We start from the raw sequence: 17,648 nt of genomic DNA, 5'->3' as shown, positions 1-17,648 counted from the left end.
GTCATTGATTGCTTCTCATATGTGCCTTGACCAGGGGCCTCAAGCTGATGACTGACTCCTTGCTCAAGCCAGTTACCTTGGGCGTCAAGCCTGCGACCTTTGGGCTCAAGCCAGCGACCATGGGGTCATGTCTATGATCCCACGCTCAAGCCAGTGAGACGACCCTGCTCTAAGCTCAAACTGGTGATCTCGGGGATTCAAACCTGGGTCCTCAGCATCCCAGGTCAATGCTCTACCCACTGTGTCACTTCCTGGTCAGCCTGATTTTCAATTAATTTAAATTTAAATATGTACATGTGATTAGTTATGCCACACAGGACCGCACAGTACATCTTGTTATGAGTTTTCTTCTTGGGAGAAGTAAATGGGATAATAGACTTTGACTCGTGTTCTAAACTAAGGAATACACTGATCTATGTGTCTCACTTAGGGGATGTCCTTATGTATGTGCAACAGTAGAAACTAACATGTACTGTTTGCAAAATCCCTGCAAAAAGCTTTGCATTTACTTGTTTATTTTTGTTTGTTTTTGTTTTTATTGATGAGATAGAGGAAGCCAGTGACCTTGAAATCATGTCGATGATCTCATCCTCAAGCTGGCAACCTCGGGGTTTTGAAATGGGGACTTCAGTGCCCCAGGTCAACACTCTATCTACTGCACCAGTCAGGCTGCTTGGTTTTTTGTTATTAAATAGAAATTTGTTTGTCCAAAAAATAAAGCATTGACGTAGGCTGCTTGGGATTCTGAGGCCCATCAGTGAAGTGCCCTGGCTGGACCCCAGGCTGCCACTTCTCAGGGGCGTGCCAAAAGTCAAGACTGACTTTCTCCCTACTTACCCCTCTGTCTGATTTTGGATGAAGTGCTTATAAGCAGTCAAATAACCAGAAGCCTACAGAAAAAGAGAGGAGATTTTAAGAACCTATATAGTTAGATGCCTGGGCCTTACTCCTCTTGTGTTCATCCTAACCCCAGGGGGTTACATGCCCATGGGCAGCGCATGATAGGTCTACTGAAGACCAAGGAGAGCTAATGGGGCGGGATGTTAAAGAGGCAGAGAACTTTCCCAAAGGTTATACAAACCAGCTTTGGTGTGAATTAACCTCAGCTGGAATCCTGGTTCCACGCCTTAGGAAAGCTATTTAAGGTCACTGAACCTCAGCATCCTCATCTGTAAGACAGGAAGATCAGCCTGACCTATGGTGGCGCAGTGGATAAAGCGTCGACCTGGAAATGCTGAGGTTGCTGCCTGGTCAAGGCACATATGGGAGTTGATGCTTCCAGCTCCTCCCCTCCCCCCCCCCCCTCTGTCTCTCCCTCTCCTCTCTAAAATGAATAAATAAATAAATAAATAAAATAAAAGACAGGAAGATCATTGTGCGAATTAAGTGTAAGCATCAATGATATCGCTGCTGCCTCTGGGCTACGGCTGTTGTAAGTGCCTGCAGGCCAGGCTATGTTGTGGAGGACAGGAAACGGAAGGCGAGACCTGCGTTACCACTGACTTGGTACCACTTCCATTCCAGCAATTCCCCTTCTGCTTGATGTCCGTGAATATCACCTGCATTGTAATCCAGGCCTTAAGGGAGGAATGCCTCTCCAGGTGAGTTCCCACACTGCTCACCTGCCCCCTCGAAACCCCGCCGGCTGCTTAGAGTGACCCAGCAGAGCCTGCTTCCCTCCCTCCCTGCTTCCTTCTCTCCAGCTTTCTTCCTTACCTGCTGGCTTCCAGGGAACTAGGCAAAGTCCCCGTGCACCAGTGCCCCTCTCCCAGCCCATCTTTCCTCCCTAGCCCAGCCTCAGTTGTAAAGGCTGCCTGGGCAATGGTTCCCCTGGGCGAGTAGCAGGAGGGCGCTCGGTGTCAGCTTTTGTCCTCTGCTGAGCAGATCACCTCCCTGTCCTGCAGAGAGTGTAACCGGCAGCAGAAGGTGATCCCAGTAGTGAACAGCTTCTATGCTGCCACTTTCCTCCACCTGGCTCACATCTGGAAGACGCAGCAGAAGACCATCTCAGACTCAGGCTTTGTCCTCAAAGGTGTGCTTTCTTCTGGGGAGGCCCAGCTCCTGACCTCCCAGTGTGCCTGGCTCAGGGACCTCAGGGTGGTAGACTGCTTTTGGCTGCAGTTCCCTTCCAGCCCACCCACTGGAGCCTGCTAGTTTTCCTTTCCCCTCCGCCCTCACCTCCCCTTCTGCCTTCTACCTGTGGTGATCACATTTTCTGGACCAACAGTGGACTAGACAAAGTTTGCAGTTGTCCTGGACAGGTACAGTGTAGTCACTGTGACTCTGGTTCCGTGATCTCTGGCGAGCTCCCCATCTGGGAAGTCTCCTTCACCTCTCTCCCTAGGACCTAGGTTGGGGGTATTCTCTAGAGCTGCTAGGCCCCAGACTGTGCAGTTGAAAGCCCCTCAAGCCTTTTGCTCTTCCGTGCTGTTTCAGACTTGGAAGTGTTGGCCAAGAAGAGCCCAAGGCAGCTGCTCAAGACCCTGGAGATCTACTTGGCCAGAGTATCAAAGGGACAGTCCTCCTTGTTGGGAGCACAGAAGCACTACAGGACACAAGCCCCTCACTGCCAGGAGCTCACCTTCACAGGCGTGTGCGACCTGCCGCCACGCTCATCTGAAGGCACTTGGCTGAACTGACCGACCTGAGGCTGACTTACAGGATTTACAGGCTGGGCCACAGGGGCTCTCAGAGGGCCCACTGCAGACTGTGTCAGGAACACCCAGGCTGGGCCAAGCCGCTTCCCTCTCAGCAGGAGGGATGTAGGAAGCTCCCAGGCTGGGCCCATCGGGGGAACCAAAGGTCCTCCTCCTTATGAGACATCAAGGGAAGTTAGACTTGACCCCCCACATGTCTGCCTCCAGAGCAAGAACTTGGCTGTAATCTCAGTTGGGCTACAGCTTGCCGAGTTGGATTCCAGGTCACCTTAAAGAGTCTGAATGGATTGTGTAGTGGGAGAGCCCCATCTGGATGTCCCACATGCCCCCACATTGAAGGACGTTCCCAAGTAGGGCTTGCAGATGTCACAGGATGGACCAAACAGGGCATGTAGTAATTACAATTTGAAGGGAGAAGGCAGCAGTGGCAGCAGCCAACAGGGGGCAGCATAAACCAGAACAAGCTGCCTGAGGCAGCTGGGCGGGCCTTCCTCTCCTCCGTCCAGAAGCATCAGGCCCCTGGGGTTTGGGGCCTCGCATTTAGCCACTCTCCTCTTGGTCTGTACCCACTGTTGATACAGATCGGGGCCTTCAGCTGTCTCCGTTGCTGCCCATCCTAACTGCCTACCAGCTGGGCGTCCTCCGTGGGAGCTGCAGTTCCCCTCAGAGGTGGTTTTCTAGCCTGCTTGAGGGAAGGAGGAAGTGCACACCTCCACAGTTATTAAATAATTGTTCTGGGTTAAGGGTTCCACGTGTTTTCCTCCAAAATGAGCCCTGCACCTTCTGGGCCCTGTAGTTCCTTGGTCCTGCTACAACCAGGCACTCAAACTGGGTGAAGGCCCTGGCCACGGCTCCAGCAGAGGTTGCTCTGCCCTGGCCAAGCCCCCAGAGTTCGTGACTTCCACCCTGCATGTGCAGGTTCAGACCCCTTGCACACTCGGGCTGGTGGGTGAGGTGACCCTGGCTCTTGTTAAGATTGACTGGTGCGAAGCATCCACACTGGGTTTTTCCTGCATTTGCTTCTGGGTAAGCTGGCCCTGTTGCTCCATTCACAAAAGGGCCTCCAGGCCAGGGTATCCTGAGCTGGGGATGGGGTGGGCAGGCGAGAGCCCCACTATGCTGCTTTCCTGTCCTGTCCTCCCTCAGGCAGAGCCACGGAAGACCACTGTCTGGCCCCTGCAGGCCTGTCTGTCTGACCCTGTGGAGGTAAGGCCATCACAGAAGTGGGGATGACACATGGCCACCAGATATGGAAGGGTACTTGTCACTGCTGTCAGCAGAATACCTCAAGGGTGGTGCTGGTAAATGGCCCTTGCAGATTGCTGGTGTCATGTTTCCCCACCCTGAACTAACCCTTGGTCCACTCCACTTCCTTCAGTCGGGGCACTTAGCTGGCCAGCAGAGGGCAGGGAGATCAGCAGGGCTGGAATGCAGAGGGGCAGCAGCTCAGCCTCCTCTGGAGTGTCAGGCTCAGTGGTTCCACCCTGCAGGTTCCTGGCACTTGTTTGGGGGCAGACAGCAGACCTGACCGTGCAAGGGGCTCCTAGCTGGAGGGGAAGCCAGCGGCCCCTATGGTGCCCTTTCTTCCCACATCACTCCCTGTGTGATGTCTCCAGTCGCAGCAAAAGGCCACCGAAACCCTTCATGGGGGAATGAAAATGCTTCACAACCCTAAAAATGTTTGAACCAAGGATTTGGTACAGCCTACTTACTCCGCCTTTTAAAAATCATCCCTGGAGCTTCCAGGAAAGATGGCAGAGTAGTGTTCTTAAACGAACAAAAAGCCGTCCCTGGTATATGCTCTGTGTAGGCTGCTGGTGGATGACCAGCCAGCCCTATGTAGAGAGAAGGATGGACATGCAGGGAGCTGAATTTTGATACTTCTTGGCACAAAATCAACAAGATGAACTTGATCAGAATCTGGGATGCAAGAATCAAGTACATCAGAGCTCCAAAGCCACACAGCCCCACCTTGCTCTTGCCCCTGGGCCATGCCCTCCAGGAAGCTGCTTTGGGGCAATTCCACTCCCCTATTTAGCTCTCTAGCCCAGGGGTCCCCAAACTTTTTACACAGGGGGCCAGTTCACTGTCCCTCAGACTGTGAGGGAGGGCCGGACTATAAAATAAAAAAAACTATGAACAAATCCCTTTGCACACTGCACATATCTTATTTTAAAGTAAAAAAAAAAAAAATGGGAACAAATACAATATTTAAAATAAAGAACAAGTAAATTTAAATCAACAAACTGGCCAGTATTTCAATGGGAACTATGAGCCTGCTTTTGGCTAATGAGCTGGTCAATGTCCGGTTCCGTATTTGTCACTGCTAGCCGTAACAAGTGATATGATGCGCTTCCAGAGCCGTGAGGCTTGCACCCCGCGTCACCAGAAGTAGTACTGTACGTGAGCGACGCCGCGCTTTGCGGTGGTCTCACTGACCACCAATGAAAGAGGTGCCCCTTTTGGAATGCAGCGGGGGCCGGATAAATGGCCTCAGGGGGCCGCATGCGGCCCACGGGCCGTAGTTTGGGGACCCCTGCTCTAGCCTCTTCTCTATCCCAGCCACCACCCGATTACAGAAGAGCAGGAACGAAGGTCTAGACAAGGAAGAGCAACTTGACCGGGCTGAAATGGAGGCAGGACAAGACCAGAGCCCATGACTGTTGTGCCTTTCCTGCAGCCCCACTGTGGCCCTGGGCTCATCAGCCTGGTAATATGTGATGTAATGTGCCTGCGAAGTGACAGGCCAGACTTCTGCACAGCAGTGAAAAGTTGTCCTTTTGCATGGTGAACAAGTCATTTGAAAGCTGCCTTGCAATGGTTTACCAGGGCAGCTGAGGAAACACTGGCTTGACAGGAGAGGCATCCCCAGCCTGTTGCTACAACCTTCTCCCAGTTGGGAACGTGAGACTGATCCGAACCCCTTGCTGAAGGTGATCCCAAGGCCTGGCGCTGTGCCACCTCACTATTGGGTTCACTGAAGTACCTGTCAGGCCCACTGGGACTCTTGGCCCCTCTGCCTTAATCACACAAAGCCAACTCTGGCCCTTCAGAGAGGGGGAATTGTCACCTGGACCCTACTCCACCCCAGCATGGAATGAGCCCAGGTGAGTAGATGGGGCAGAGGCAATGAGCCCGGGGGCAGGCAGTGCAGGCGGAGAGTGGGGAAAGCACTCATCTCCTTTATTGACATCTGCAGGGGCACGCGGGCTGCCCCAGGCGGTGGGAGGAAGAGCAAGCTCGAGGAGGTGGGTGCAGGGAGATACGCCTCTCACTTCCAGTTCTTGAAGAATTGCTTGAAGATGGGACTCTCGCGGCCCTGGGGCAGAATCTCCACCTGCAGGGACAGCAGGGGAGGTCTTACAAGGCTGCCTTCCCTGCCTCCGCCAGGGAAGGCCGGAGCCATGGAGGGGGTGCTGGGCACCGGGCCCGGCACATGCGCCCAGGCCAGGGCCGCTCCTCAGATAGACGAGGTGAGGAAGATGACGGGGGCACGGCTGAGGAAAACAGACTGCTTCCAGGGAACAGGTGAGCAGTTTGATAGATACACCAATTATAGATGAGTCTATCAGCACCCCTCAAAATGACTTGTGGAGTCACCATGCTGAAGATGTGGGACTGTCTTGAGACAATGGATCAGAGAAGGTGCACAAGCTGTCCAAAGGTACACCAGCTCTCTGGGCTCCCAGAGGAGTGCTGACCAACATCTTCTTCGAAAATAGTATATGTACTTTTGGCCCTGGCCGGTTGGCTCAGTGGTAGAGCATCGGCCTGGCGTGCAGAAGTCCTGGGTTCGATTCCCGGCCAGGGCACACAGGAGAAGCACCCATCTGCTTCTCCACCCCTCCCCCTCTCCTTCCTCTCTGTCTCTCTCTTCCCCTCCCGCAGCCAAGGCTCCATTGGAGCAAAGATGGCCCGGGTGCTGGGGATGGCTCCTTGGCCTCTGCCCCAGGCGCTAGAGTGGCTCTGGTCACGACAGAGGGACGCCCCAGAGGGGCAGAGCATCACCCCCTGGTGGGCAGAGCGTCGCCCCCTGGTGGGCGTGCCGGGTGGATCCGGTCGGGCGCATGCGGGAGTCTGTCTGTCTGTCTCTCTCCGCTTCCAGCTTCAGAAAAATACAAAAAAAAAAAAAAAAAAAAAGAAAAGAAAATAATATGTACTTTTAAATTTTGAAGGATCAAGAAGGGCTTCCCCACAGGGTGGGTCTGGTAGGGAGGCCTGAGTTGTTCCTAACTGCCGGAGGCATTCCTGTCCTTGTCCAGATTGAGGGCCAGGCGACCATGGGAAGAGCCCCCCGAGAAGGGCTGGGGGCATGGGCGTCTCCTCACCTGAGTGTGTGGAGCATACCGCATGCGGGAGATGAAGTCCTCAGCCACTTGGAGGGCTGCCTGCCGCTCCTTCTCATTAGCTTTGCGCCCTGGATCACAGGAAGGAGATTTTTCAAAAGAGGAGGAACCTTCTAGCCCACATACTGTTTTTCTTTAAATTTCAGGGGGTCCAGGAATAGCTGGCTTTTAACATAAATGGACCAAGAGGTGCTAAGAATGCCGAGGAGCTTGTTGGAGGTGTGAAGTCAGCCCCTTAGGGCTTCTCCCTGCTGGCAGCTCCTCCCAGACAGATGAAAACTGCTCTTCTGTCTGCTCGAAGCCTCAGAACCTTCGGTTCAGACCAGGGCCCCCTGGGACATTCATGAGAAGTAGCGTTCTCCTGGTGTCCCATGTAAGAGCTACGGGCCCAGCCCAGGACCCCTCTCTTCTGAAGCCTGCCACTGTCCTGTTGCCAAGCCTTCTTCTTCAACTGAGTAGGACAAAGGAGCATGATTTACTCCAGTCTCATTCCCATAACGCCAGATAGCCAACATAGGCCTAGTAGTTATGCCAACTAAGAGCACATAAAAGAGAAGACACTGCAGTCATCCAATCTCCTGTAAGCAGTCCCTTTAACACAAAATGGGCAACAATGTGGTGAACTGTGGTTGGCTCTCCAGTGCTAAAAACAAACAAGAGACCCAAAATGGAATCACTCGTTGGTAAACCCACCAAGACTTAATAACTAACCTCACTGCAGTTTCAGCTTCTCCCAGGAGCGGATTTTTAAAACCAATTGGTCTGGAATTTCCTGGTCAGCACTGATGAGGTAGTCTTCCTGATAAGACCCCTGCCTCTCCCTACAGGAAGATGACCTAGCCTGAAATAGCCCACTCTTTTCACCTCCTTGTCTCACTCTCTTTCTGCCTGTAGCAGCCTCCCATTTTGTACAGCTCTTCTCAGCAGCCATCTGTTTGCTGGATGGGATGCAGCCTGACTCATGATCTTTAAATTCACTGAGTGGAATTTTGGTTCATCAACACTAACTGCAGGACCAGCTCAAACTGGCTTTGTCCTATTTCTAACAAGATACTGAGTTGCCAAGCCTTCTTGTTCAACTGAGTAGGACAAAAGAGCATGATTTACTCCAGTCTCATTCCCATAATGCCAGATAGCCAACATAGGCCTAGTAGTTATGCCAAGTAAGAGCACATAAAAGAAAAACACTGCAGTCATCCACTCTCCTGAGTTGGCAACTGAGTTTTCAGGATCACCAAAACAAATTGTTAAGCCATGCAGCCAAAGTATGTACAGAGAAGAGAATTTTGACATTCAGTAACACCCAGAACCAAAGTTTTAGTTTTGCCCCCAACCTCATGGAACCAAAAAGCTGAGACTTGGCCAGAACTTGATCTGAATTCTTTCAGAATGGAAGGGTCTGATGTCCAGAAAGATCCAATGCTGAAGCCCTCCAACTGAACTCTGCCCCGCCAGCTGCCCGCATACCAGACTGTTCTTCCCTGACCCCTTTCCACCCAGCTCAATCTGGGAAGCAGATTTGAGCCTTGCTTCCTGTCTCCTTGCTGGTCAACCTTCCACTAGTTTTTTCTTTTCTCAAAAGTGAGTGCTGGCCCTGGCCGGTTGGCTCAGCGGTAGAGCGTCGGCCTGGCGTGCGGGGGACCCGGGTTCGATTCCCGGCCAGGGCACATAGGAGAAGCGCCCATTTGCTTCTCCACCCCCCACCCTCCTTCCTCTCTGTCTCTCTCTTCCCCTCCCGCAGCCAAGGCTCCATTGGAGCAAAAATGGCCCGGGCGCTGGGGATGGCTCCTTGGCCTCTGCCCCAGGCGCTAGAGTGGCTCTGGTCGGGGCAGAGCGACGCCCTGGAGGGGTAGAGCATCGCCCCCTGGTGGGCAGGGCTTCGCCCCTGGTGGGTGTGCTGGGTGGATCCCGGTCGGGCGCATGCGGGAGTCTGTCTGACTGTCTCTCCCCGTTTCCAGCTTCAGAAAAATACAAAAAAAAAAAAAAAAAAAAAAAAAAAAAGCGAGTGCTATAGCACTGGCTTCTATGTGTATCAGGCAGCAAGCCCTTGCTTGGTAACAACACCAACTAGGCTATAAAATCCAGTTGGCCACTGTGTATCTAAATTAACGTACAGTAGCCTTCCTGTGATTTGACCAAGTGTCCTGTTTTTCTCCTCTGGTTTCTCTTTCATAAATAAATGGCTTGGTTCTTGGATTGAGGTTAAATACACTTCCATGGACATCTGCAGCCACCCCACCCCCCATGCTTGGAATTGGTTCCTTGAGACGGTACTATGTGGTAGGAGGGAAAAGGCAGCCCCCTGGGGGGGGTAGGTGCGCCCGCGGGCGTGCACGCGGGCGCGCGCACACACAGCTTTAACTCTTAGAAACCTGCAGGCTGCTTGCTACTCCAGGCCCTCCCCTGAAGAAATAGTATTCTTTCCCAGTAGCAACCATACTGGGAACACCAAACCCTCTCCATCTTCCTAACCAGGCTGGGGCTGAGGTTTCTCTTGGCCTTGGTTGATCCCACAAATATTTATTGAGCAAATATATTAGTTACCATCAAGACACCAGAGGTGCTATGGTTCCTGCTTTTAAGAAGTTTATAATCTGGTCAGGGAAGTAAGAGATGCTCAGGAAAAGACAAGTGCAGAGCTGGCACGAAGCGCCCAGCATCACACAGACACTTCCGTTGCAACATTTCAGAGTCAGGCCAAGGAGCAGATTTCTGCACAATAGTGTTTCTGTGTCCAACCAAAACAATCTCTTGGAAAAACAAGTTCTACCAGTTGACTACCCACTGCATAAAGTGAGGTTCAATTAATCTAAAATGTCTGCTACACCTCCAGGCAGAATAGCAGGGTCAGCAGTCCAGGAAGCCAGTTAGATATGCAAATTCTCAGGCTTCGCCCCAGACCTAGTGAATCAGTGCAGGGTTGGGGGAGGTGATTTCTAGCTATCTGTTTCCACAGGCCCTCAGCCCTCGGGTAATTCGGAGGTAGGTAAAGTTTCAGAATGTTTGCCTAGAATTTAGGGGGTGAGAAGAGAAAAGAGAAAACCCTCAGCCTAGAAGTCAGGTCTGGAGTATCCAAGCTCCGGGCAGCCGTCCTCGGAAAGCTGCCAGGCAGGCTGAGCCCTCCAGCGGGAAGCCTGCTGGGATCAGAGCAGGCACAGGTGGCAGGCTGGAGTGGGGAAGCCACACGTACCCTTCCAGATGTAGATCTTGCCACAGAGCCCATTGTCCAGCACAAAGCAGTCATCGGGTATCAGCAACTCGAGGGCAAAGGGGCTAGAGTCAGCCACTTTAGTCAGGTTCATCTGTCCAGTGGCATCAGAGACCTTGGGGATGACGTGTCAGAATAATAGAAACACAGCCGCTTTAACATGCAGCTGAAGCTGAGAGGTCCCAGAACTGCCTTGCACATATACCTCAAACCTTTGGAATGTTAAATAGGACAAAATAACCTTTGGACTCAGCCTAAGCAACAGTGTTTCAAAGTACTGTTTGCAAAGATAACAAGAAAGCAGATAAGATGACCACAGGACTGATGACTAAAAGACTGAAAATTGAAAACATCCATAATTAGCATCACTATGTTATCTGCACAACAGAAATGCCTTCTATTGATGTAACTGATTCCCTTCCCTTTCCCATAAACACCCATTGCCTTTGTCTCCTAATCAGAACACTATTTAGAAAAAAAACTAAAAAAAAAAAAAAAAAAAAAAAGAACACTATTTAGGCTTCTGCCTGAGTCAGGGTATCCCAAATAGCTATTCCTTTGATCTCAAGAAATGCTTGTTGCCTCTCAGTTTGAAAGACCTTTATATTTTTAGGTTAACAGATGAGCAATGCTGGATCACCCTCCTCCCCCCAACAGACAGTCCTAACCTCCGTCCCAGGAACAAGCTGCCTCCCTGACCACCGCCCCCAGCCACTCCCAGGCTCTAGGACCAGACAGGGGACAGGGAGGAAAGCTATGACATCAGCCCCCACCCCTCACATCACCCTCATCACTGCAGCCCAAAGGCCCCAAACCCACTTGGGAATTAAGTGGATTCCACATTACAAATAAATACAAAGAATTCAAAAAGTAAAGCTCAATATCTCCTTCAAATCTCCTTCTCCAAGAATGGGCCGGAAGTAAAGTAGCATTTATCTCCTCAGGAGGGCCTGACATCTGCCCACTTCCATCCTCCTCTCACCCTAGCCCTGGGTAAACCACTGCGATGCCCGGACCAAACTTCCCACTGCTCTCTCCTCTCCCTTCAGCCCCTGGAGCACCAGTCCCCCTCCAAGGCAGGCCCAGAATGCCCACCTTATATAGAGCCGCAGCCTGGGCATTAGTCTGGTCAGCTGTGAGGTCTTCCTCAGGATTACCCTCCTTCAGAACAGGCTTGGGGCCCAGGACCTGCAGGAGTCAAGGCAGACCAGGTTTCCAGGGATTCCTGGGCACCTGTCCCAGACTTTTCCAAGCCATTATGCCCAGGGCCACTGCCTCTGCTGAGGCAAGCTGTCCTGCACAAGGGCGCCCAGCAGAGGTGAGAGCTGGGCCCAGGCCCCCCTGCTTCCAGGCCACCAGCCCTTCCGCTCACAGGGGTACTTTACTCTGAATCACACCAAGGCAAGCTGTGAGCTAGCGACAGCCCAAGCGGTGTCCTACATATCCCCCCACCTACTCAGTCCTCCCACGAATGCCCTCGTGCCCCCAACTGATCACAGCCTCACTGGGCAGCTTCCAAGCAGAGGGCACCCACCCCAACGTCCCTTCCACCTGTATCATCTCGGCAGGCTCCTCCCCATCGGTGACGATCTCCACCTGGGCCTTGCCCTGCCGCTCACTGTCCCGGATGGCCAAGGCCAGGTCGCGCGCCTTGTTGCGCTCCAGGATGTTGGACTTGCCTCCACACCAGGTGAAAATGTTCTGTGGAGAAGCAGGAGGCCCAGGCTAAAGGAGGCTTCTCCAAGAATGGTGATGCCAATGTCTCTGCCCAGCCCCTCTCCCTCCTGCTTTATTTTCTCCACATCACTAACCAGCATATATTTCAGCATCTTTATCCTGTGGATAATCCATCTCCCCTGACTAGAAGGTAAGCTGTCTTAGGGCATGAGGGCTTTGCTTGGCTTTGTTCACTGCTGTAGCCCAGTGCTAAAACAGACTGGCACATATTTAGGGACAAAATGTTTCCTGAATGAGTGGATGGATGAATGGGTGGATGCCATCCTTGAGCATCCTACCTGCACCCCCGCCAGGCACAGCCTTCATCTCCTCTCCCGGGCTCATCCTCCTGCTTCCATCCCACTGCTTCTAGTCCTTCCTGCCCCCAAATCTTTGGCACCATAAGATGTGGTCTACTCCTCAGAAAACATCTCCTCATGACCTCAGTCTCACCCTCCTTAGCAATCTTCGATCCCATGGCACCTGTCCCTTCTGTCAACATGCATGTCTATACCCTTCCCCAGCTCAGTGCCTCAGCTCACCTAACCTTTCACCTGGCATGGCATTCCCCTCCATGAAGGTCTACTCACATGGCACCTTCCTGGGATAATGGCTTTGGTCCAGGTTTGAGTCCCTCCCTGCCCAAGCTCCCCTGGCACATGTCATTGCCTCTCTTAGAGCCTTTATCACGTCCTGCCATGGATTACAGCAAGTGACAGGCCAGGCCCGTCATGCTTGGACCCCACACTGGCTCAGAGCAGGCATCACGGATTCACTGAGCAAAAGGACAAGTGAACAAATGAATGAATGGTCTGCCAGGCAGCTGACTCAGAGGCACCATGGCCCTAAGAGAAGGAGCATTCAGGCTACCGAGTTAGAGGCAATGCTAGATAGCAGAAGAAGGTTTCTGTCCTGAATATGGGGATGTTTCTAATGACTGGAGTAGTCCCACTTGGAATGGATTTACAGCTTCTCAGCTTCTCTCCCTCTCTCTGGCCTCCTGGTCCCTGCCCCCCCCCCCTTTTGAATGATACTTTATTTTTTCTATTTACTTATTTTAGAGAGAAGAGAGAGAGAAAGAGAAGGAGAGGAGCAGGGAGCATCAACTCCGATATGTGCCTTGACCAGGCAAACCCAGGGAGGGTTTCAAACCGGCGACCTCAATGTTAGCAGGTAGATGCTTTATCCACTGCACCACCACAGGTCAGGCGATCTCTGCCCTTTTAATTTTTAATTTTTTATTTTTTACAGAGACAGAGCGAGAGATAGATAGAAACAGACAGAAAGGAATGCAGAGAGATGAGAAGCATCAATCATTAGTTTTTTGTTGCACGTTGCGACACCTTAGTTGTTCATTGATTGCTTTCTCATATGTGCCTTGACCACAGACCTTCAGCAGACCGAGTAACCCCTTGCTCGAGCCAGTGACCTTGGTCCAAGCTGGTGAGCTTTGCTCAAACCAGATGAGCCCACGCTCAAGTTGGCGACCTTGGGGTCTTGAACCTGGGTCTTCCGCATCCCAGTTCGATGCTCTATCCACTGCGCCACCGCCTGGTCAGGCTGGTCCCTGCCCTTTTAAAAGATGGTGCCTACCACAGGCCCACCTGCCAACCCACCTGTCCTAGATCCAGGATGAAGCAGTCCCCGGTGTTGAAGCTGTCCCAGCTCAGTGCCCGCTCTGTGGCACGGATGTTCTTCTTCCCCTTCACCTGGTAGAGTTTCCTGACGGCAGCTGGGGCGGCCTCTGGGGAGGCCTTGTGAAATGCTGACTCCACTCCGCCTTCCTGCAGCCCAGATCGCCAGCCTGAGTGGGCTGGTGGAAGCCCAGGACCCTCCATACCCCATCACATTGGGAGACAGGCAGAGACGTGGGGAGGCTCCAGCCCAGGGGGCACCTGGGCCTTCTGCAGGGTGAGGACCAGCTGGAAGGAGGCAGGGCTCTGAGAGAAGCCGCAGGTGGGCTGACCTGGTACTTGAGGCCCCTCGGGAAGTAGCTCATGAAGAGGTCAGACTCGTTGCCCTGCACCTCTCGGTGCTGCACAGGCCGCTCCCCCAGCAGGCTGTTGAGGTGCACAGCCAGCACGGCACAGGCCCCTTGCTCATCACGAGATGACTGCTGGCCTGGGGCAGGGGAAGGGGGCAGGCCAGGCCCATGAGACCCATGCCAGCCCCAGCGGCCCCGATCCCCTTGTCTGTCCCCGATTCCCCTCACCTATCCACAGGTGCAGGTGGGAGAGCTCTTCCGGGCCATTGTGCAGCACGAGGTAGGAGTCCCCCGAGAAGAAAATGCCCTGGTTCTCACGAGCCACTGACACCGGCTTCAGCTTCTCCACCCGCCACACGTGCAGGCCGCGGTCCTGCACTGATGCCGAGAATGGAGAACCACTGCAGGAGGAGAGAGGGTTGGCGGCGGCCAGGGCCCTGAGGAGTGGCCTCCAGCAGAGAGACCTAGGCAGGCCTGGGGACTGCAGTGTGGGAAGAGGAGTGCTGGGAGGAGAGGCAGGCCTTGGAAAGGAGGGAGGGCGGGGAGGAAGGGGATGGGGTGCACAGCCTACCTCTGGGGGATGGGTGTGTACATTTTGTTTCAAGATCTGGAAAGGCAGAAGAAAGCCATTATTATTTCAAATGTCATGACAACTACCCTTCACACTGGTCTAGGGAGGCCCTTCCAGGTGGCCAAGTACTTTCATATTCATCAACACTTCATCTCCAAGAGTCCAAGAGATTATCCTTGGCTCCATTTTGCCCACAAAGAAACTGAAGCTCAGAGTGTCTAAGGTCAGGGTCACACAGCTGGTGGGAGTGGCTAGAGAAAACCAGGTCTCTGGCTCTTGGGCCAGGTGTCTTCCATGCTGTGACTTCTCTGCCACACCTGTCTCTGTTCCCAGAGCCGTAACTCTGGGCATCACATGAGGCTGGAATACAGCTCTCTACACAATACCTGCTTATATTAAAAGAAGTCTAAAATCACCTGACCAGGTAGTGGCGCAGTGGATAGAGCATTGGACTAGGATGCGGAAGGACCCAGGTTCGAGACCCCTGAGGTCTTCAGCTTGAGCAAAGCTCGCCAGCTTGGGCCCAAGGTCGCTGGCTCAAGCAAGGGGTTACTCGGTCTGCTGAAGGCCCGTGGTCAAGGCACACATGAGAAGCAATCAATGAACAACTAAGGTGTCCCAATGAAAAGCTGATGATTGATGCTTCTCATCTCTCTCCCTTCCTGTCTGTCTGTCCCTATCTATCCTTCTCTCTGACTCTCTCTCTGTCTCTGAAAAAAAAAAGTCTAAAATCAATTACTTAAGTTTCCACCACCACAAAAAAGTAGGAAAAGCAAATAAATTCAAAATAATAAAATTGTAAAAATGAAAGAAGAAATGAATAGAAAACAAAAAGCAGAGAAAATCATTTAAGCTGGTTTTTAAAAAAAATAAAATTGATGAACCTTTACACAAACTGATTAGAAAAAAATGAAGACACAAATTCTCAATACAGAAACAAGAGAGATGATACCACTACAGATTCTACAGATATTAAAAGGATAGAGAATATTACAAAAACTTCAACAACGTTTATGAAATAGGCAAATTCCTTCAAGTATACAAATATGAAAGTTCACTTAAGAAGTAATAGATTGCCTGAGCAGGCAGTGGCGCAGTGGATAGAGCATCAGACTGGGATGCAGAGAACCCAGGTTCGAGACCCCGAGGTCGCCAGCTTGAGTGCGGACTCATCTGGTTTGAGGAAAAGCCCACCAGCTTGAACCCAAGGTCGCTGTCTCCAGCAAGGGTTTACTTGGTCTGCTGAAGGCCCGCGGTCAAGGCACATATGAGAAAGCAATCAATGAACAACTACGGTGTTGCAACGCGCAACGAAAAACTAATGATTAATGCTTCTTATCTCTCTCTGTTCTTGTCTATCTGTCCCTGTCTATCCCTCTCTCTGACTCACTCTCTGTCTCTGTAAAAAATAAATAAATAAAAAATTTAAAAAATATATTAAAAAAAAGAAGTAATAGATTACCTGAATAGTTCTAATATCTATTAAAGAAACTGAATTTGTACTTAAAAAGTCCCTTCCTCCAAAATACATAATTCCAAGTCCAGATATGTTCTACCAAAATTTTTTTTTTGTTGTTGTTTTTTGTTGTTGTTTTTTTTTGTATTTTTCTGAAGCTGGAAACGGGGAGAGACAGTCAGACAGACTCCCGTATGCGCCTGACCGGGATCCACCCAGCACGGCCACCAGGAAGCGACGCTCTGCCCGTTTGGGGCGTTGCTCTGTTGCAACCAGAGCCATTCTAGTGCCTGAGGCAGAGGCCATGGAGCCATCCTCAGTGCCTGGGCCAACTTTGCTCCAATGGAGCCTTGGCTGCTGGAGGGGAAGAGAGAGACAGAGAGGAAGGAGAGGGGGAGGGGTGGAGAAGCAGATGGGCGCTTCTCCTGTGCGCCCTGGCCGGGAATCGAACCCGGGACTTCTGCACGCCAGGCCGACACTCTACCACTGAGCCAACCGGCCAGGGCCTGTTCTACCAAAAATTTAAGGAAGATATAATACCAATTCTATACAAACTCTTCCAAAAAATAGAAGAGAACATTTCTCAATTTATCCTATGCTGCCAGCATTATCCTGATATAACAAAACCAGATAAATATATTACAGCAAAGACAATTAGGCCAGTATTGCTCATGAACACAAGGCACAAAAAAATTATCAAAATTTTAGAATATGGAATTCAATATAAAGGATAAAACATATGACTAAATGGGGTGTATCCAGGAATGCAGCAAACTTGGTTGAACATCTGAAAATCAATCACCCTATTAACTATTGCTTTATTCATCTCAATAGATGAAGAAAAAGCAGTTAGCAAAATTCTACATCCATTCCTGATTAAAAAGAAAACTTCCACAAACTTCCTTAACCCAATAAAAGGCATCTACCAGAAACAAAAACCAGAAAAACAAAAAACCCTAAAGCTAACATTAACCCTAATACCATGTCTAAATTAAACCTAATACCAGAGCACACTGTCCCACCTGGCCCAAACTTGATCTGTGTCTCTGTGTTTTCCTTCACCCTCTATTGCCCCCACTCATGTCATCACTTTCCCGCACCAGTTGCAGCAAAGTGGAACAAATCAATGTTTCTCTCTTTCTCTCTCCCTCCCTCTCTCTAAAATAAAAAAAGTTAATTATTATTATTATTATTATTATTATTATTATTATTTTGTAACAGAGACAGAGGGATAGCTAGGGACAGACAGACAGGAAGGGAGAGAGAAATGACAAGCATCAATTCTTCATTGCGGCACCTTAGTTGTTCATTGATTGCTTTCTCATATGTTCCTTGACTTGGGGGGCTACAGCAGACCAAGTGACACCTTGATCAAGCCAGTGACATTGGGCTCAAACTGGTGAGCTTTGCTCAAACCAGATGAGCTCATGCTCAAGCTGGCGACCTCAAGGTTTTGAACCTGAGTCCTCCACGTCCCAGTCAGACACTATCCATTGTGCCATGGCCTGGTCAGGCAGTAAATAAAAAATTTTTACTGACCTGTGGTGGCGCAGTGGATAAAGCATTGACCTGGAAATGCTGAGGTCGCCGGTTCGAAACCCTGGGCTTGCCTGGTCAAGGCACAGATGGGAGTTGATGCTTCCAGCTTCTCCCCCCACCCTCTCTCTGTCTCTCCCTCTCCTCTCTAAAATGAATAAATTTAAAAAAATT

At 51.2% G+C, this 17,648-nt stretch overlaps 2 protein-coding genes across 24 annotated transcripts in view; one reads left to right on the top strand and one right to left on the bottom strand.

Moving 5' to 3' along the window:
* Nucleotides 1-3,400, top strand: part of ELMOD3 (ELMO domain containing 3) — a 35,504-nt gene extending 32,104 nt beyond the window's left edge. For 14 of the 15 annotated variants that reach the window (XM_066377826.1, XM_066377811.1, XM_066377812.1 and 11 more), the window contains 3 exons: nucleotides 1,525-1,601; nucleotides 1,905-2,032; nucleotides 2,437-3,400. In XM_066377826.1, coding sequence (XP_066233923.1) covers nucleotides 1,525-1,601; nucleotides 1,905-2,032; nucleotides 2,437-2,639 — 408 coding nt within the window. In that variant the 3' untranslated portion in view covers nucleotides 2,640-3,400. The remainder of the gene's footprint in view (nucleotides 1-1,524; nucleotides 1,602-1,904; nucleotides 2,033-2,436) is intronic. The other variant, XM_066377820.1, reaches the window with a different exon arrangement.
* A 2,419-nt stretch (nucleotides 3,401-5,819) lies between these two features.
* CAPG (capping actin protein, gelsolin like) overlaps nucleotides 5,820-17,648 on the bottom strand; it is a 49,267-nt gene continuing 37,438 nt past the window's right edge. For all 9 annotated transcript variants that reach the window (XM_066377840.1, XM_066377839.1, XM_066377842.1 and 6 more), the window contains 9 exons: nucleotides 14,483-14,518; nucleotides 14,140-14,312; nucleotides 13,894-14,048; nucleotides 13,544-13,711; nucleotides 11,763-11,912; nucleotides 11,307-11,399; nucleotides 10,194-10,326; nucleotides 6,986-7,074; nucleotides 5,820-5,994 (listed from right to left, as the gene is read on the bottom strand). In XM_066377840.1, the coding sequence (XP_066233937.1) occupies nucleotides 5,929-5,994; nucleotides 6,986-7,074; nucleotides 10,194-10,326; nucleotides 11,307-11,399; nucleotides 11,763-11,912; nucleotides 13,544-13,711; nucleotides 13,894-14,048; nucleotides 14,140-14,312; nucleotides 14,483-14,505 (1,050 nt within the window). In that variant the 5' untranslated portion in view covers nucleotides 14,506-14,518 and the 3' untranslated portion in view covers nucleotides 5,820-5,928. The remainder of the gene's footprint in view (nucleotides 5,995-6,985; nucleotides 7,075-10,193; nucleotides 10,327-11,306; nucleotides 11,400-11,762; nucleotides 11,913-13,543; nucleotides 13,712-13,893; nucleotides 14,049-14,139; nucleotides 14,313-14,482; nucleotides 14,519-17,648) is intronic.

This window comes from Saccopteryx leptura, chromosome 3 (genome assembly GCF_036850995.1).
Source record: "Saccopteryx leptura isolate mSacLep1 chromosome 3, mSacLep1_pri_phased_curated, whole genome shotgun sequence".
Classification (NCBI taxonomy): Eukaryota; Metazoa; Chordata; class Mammalia; order Chiroptera; family Emballonuridae; genus Saccopteryx; species Saccopteryx leptura.
This window is presented reverse-complemented; position numbering and strand designations above follow the sequence as displayed.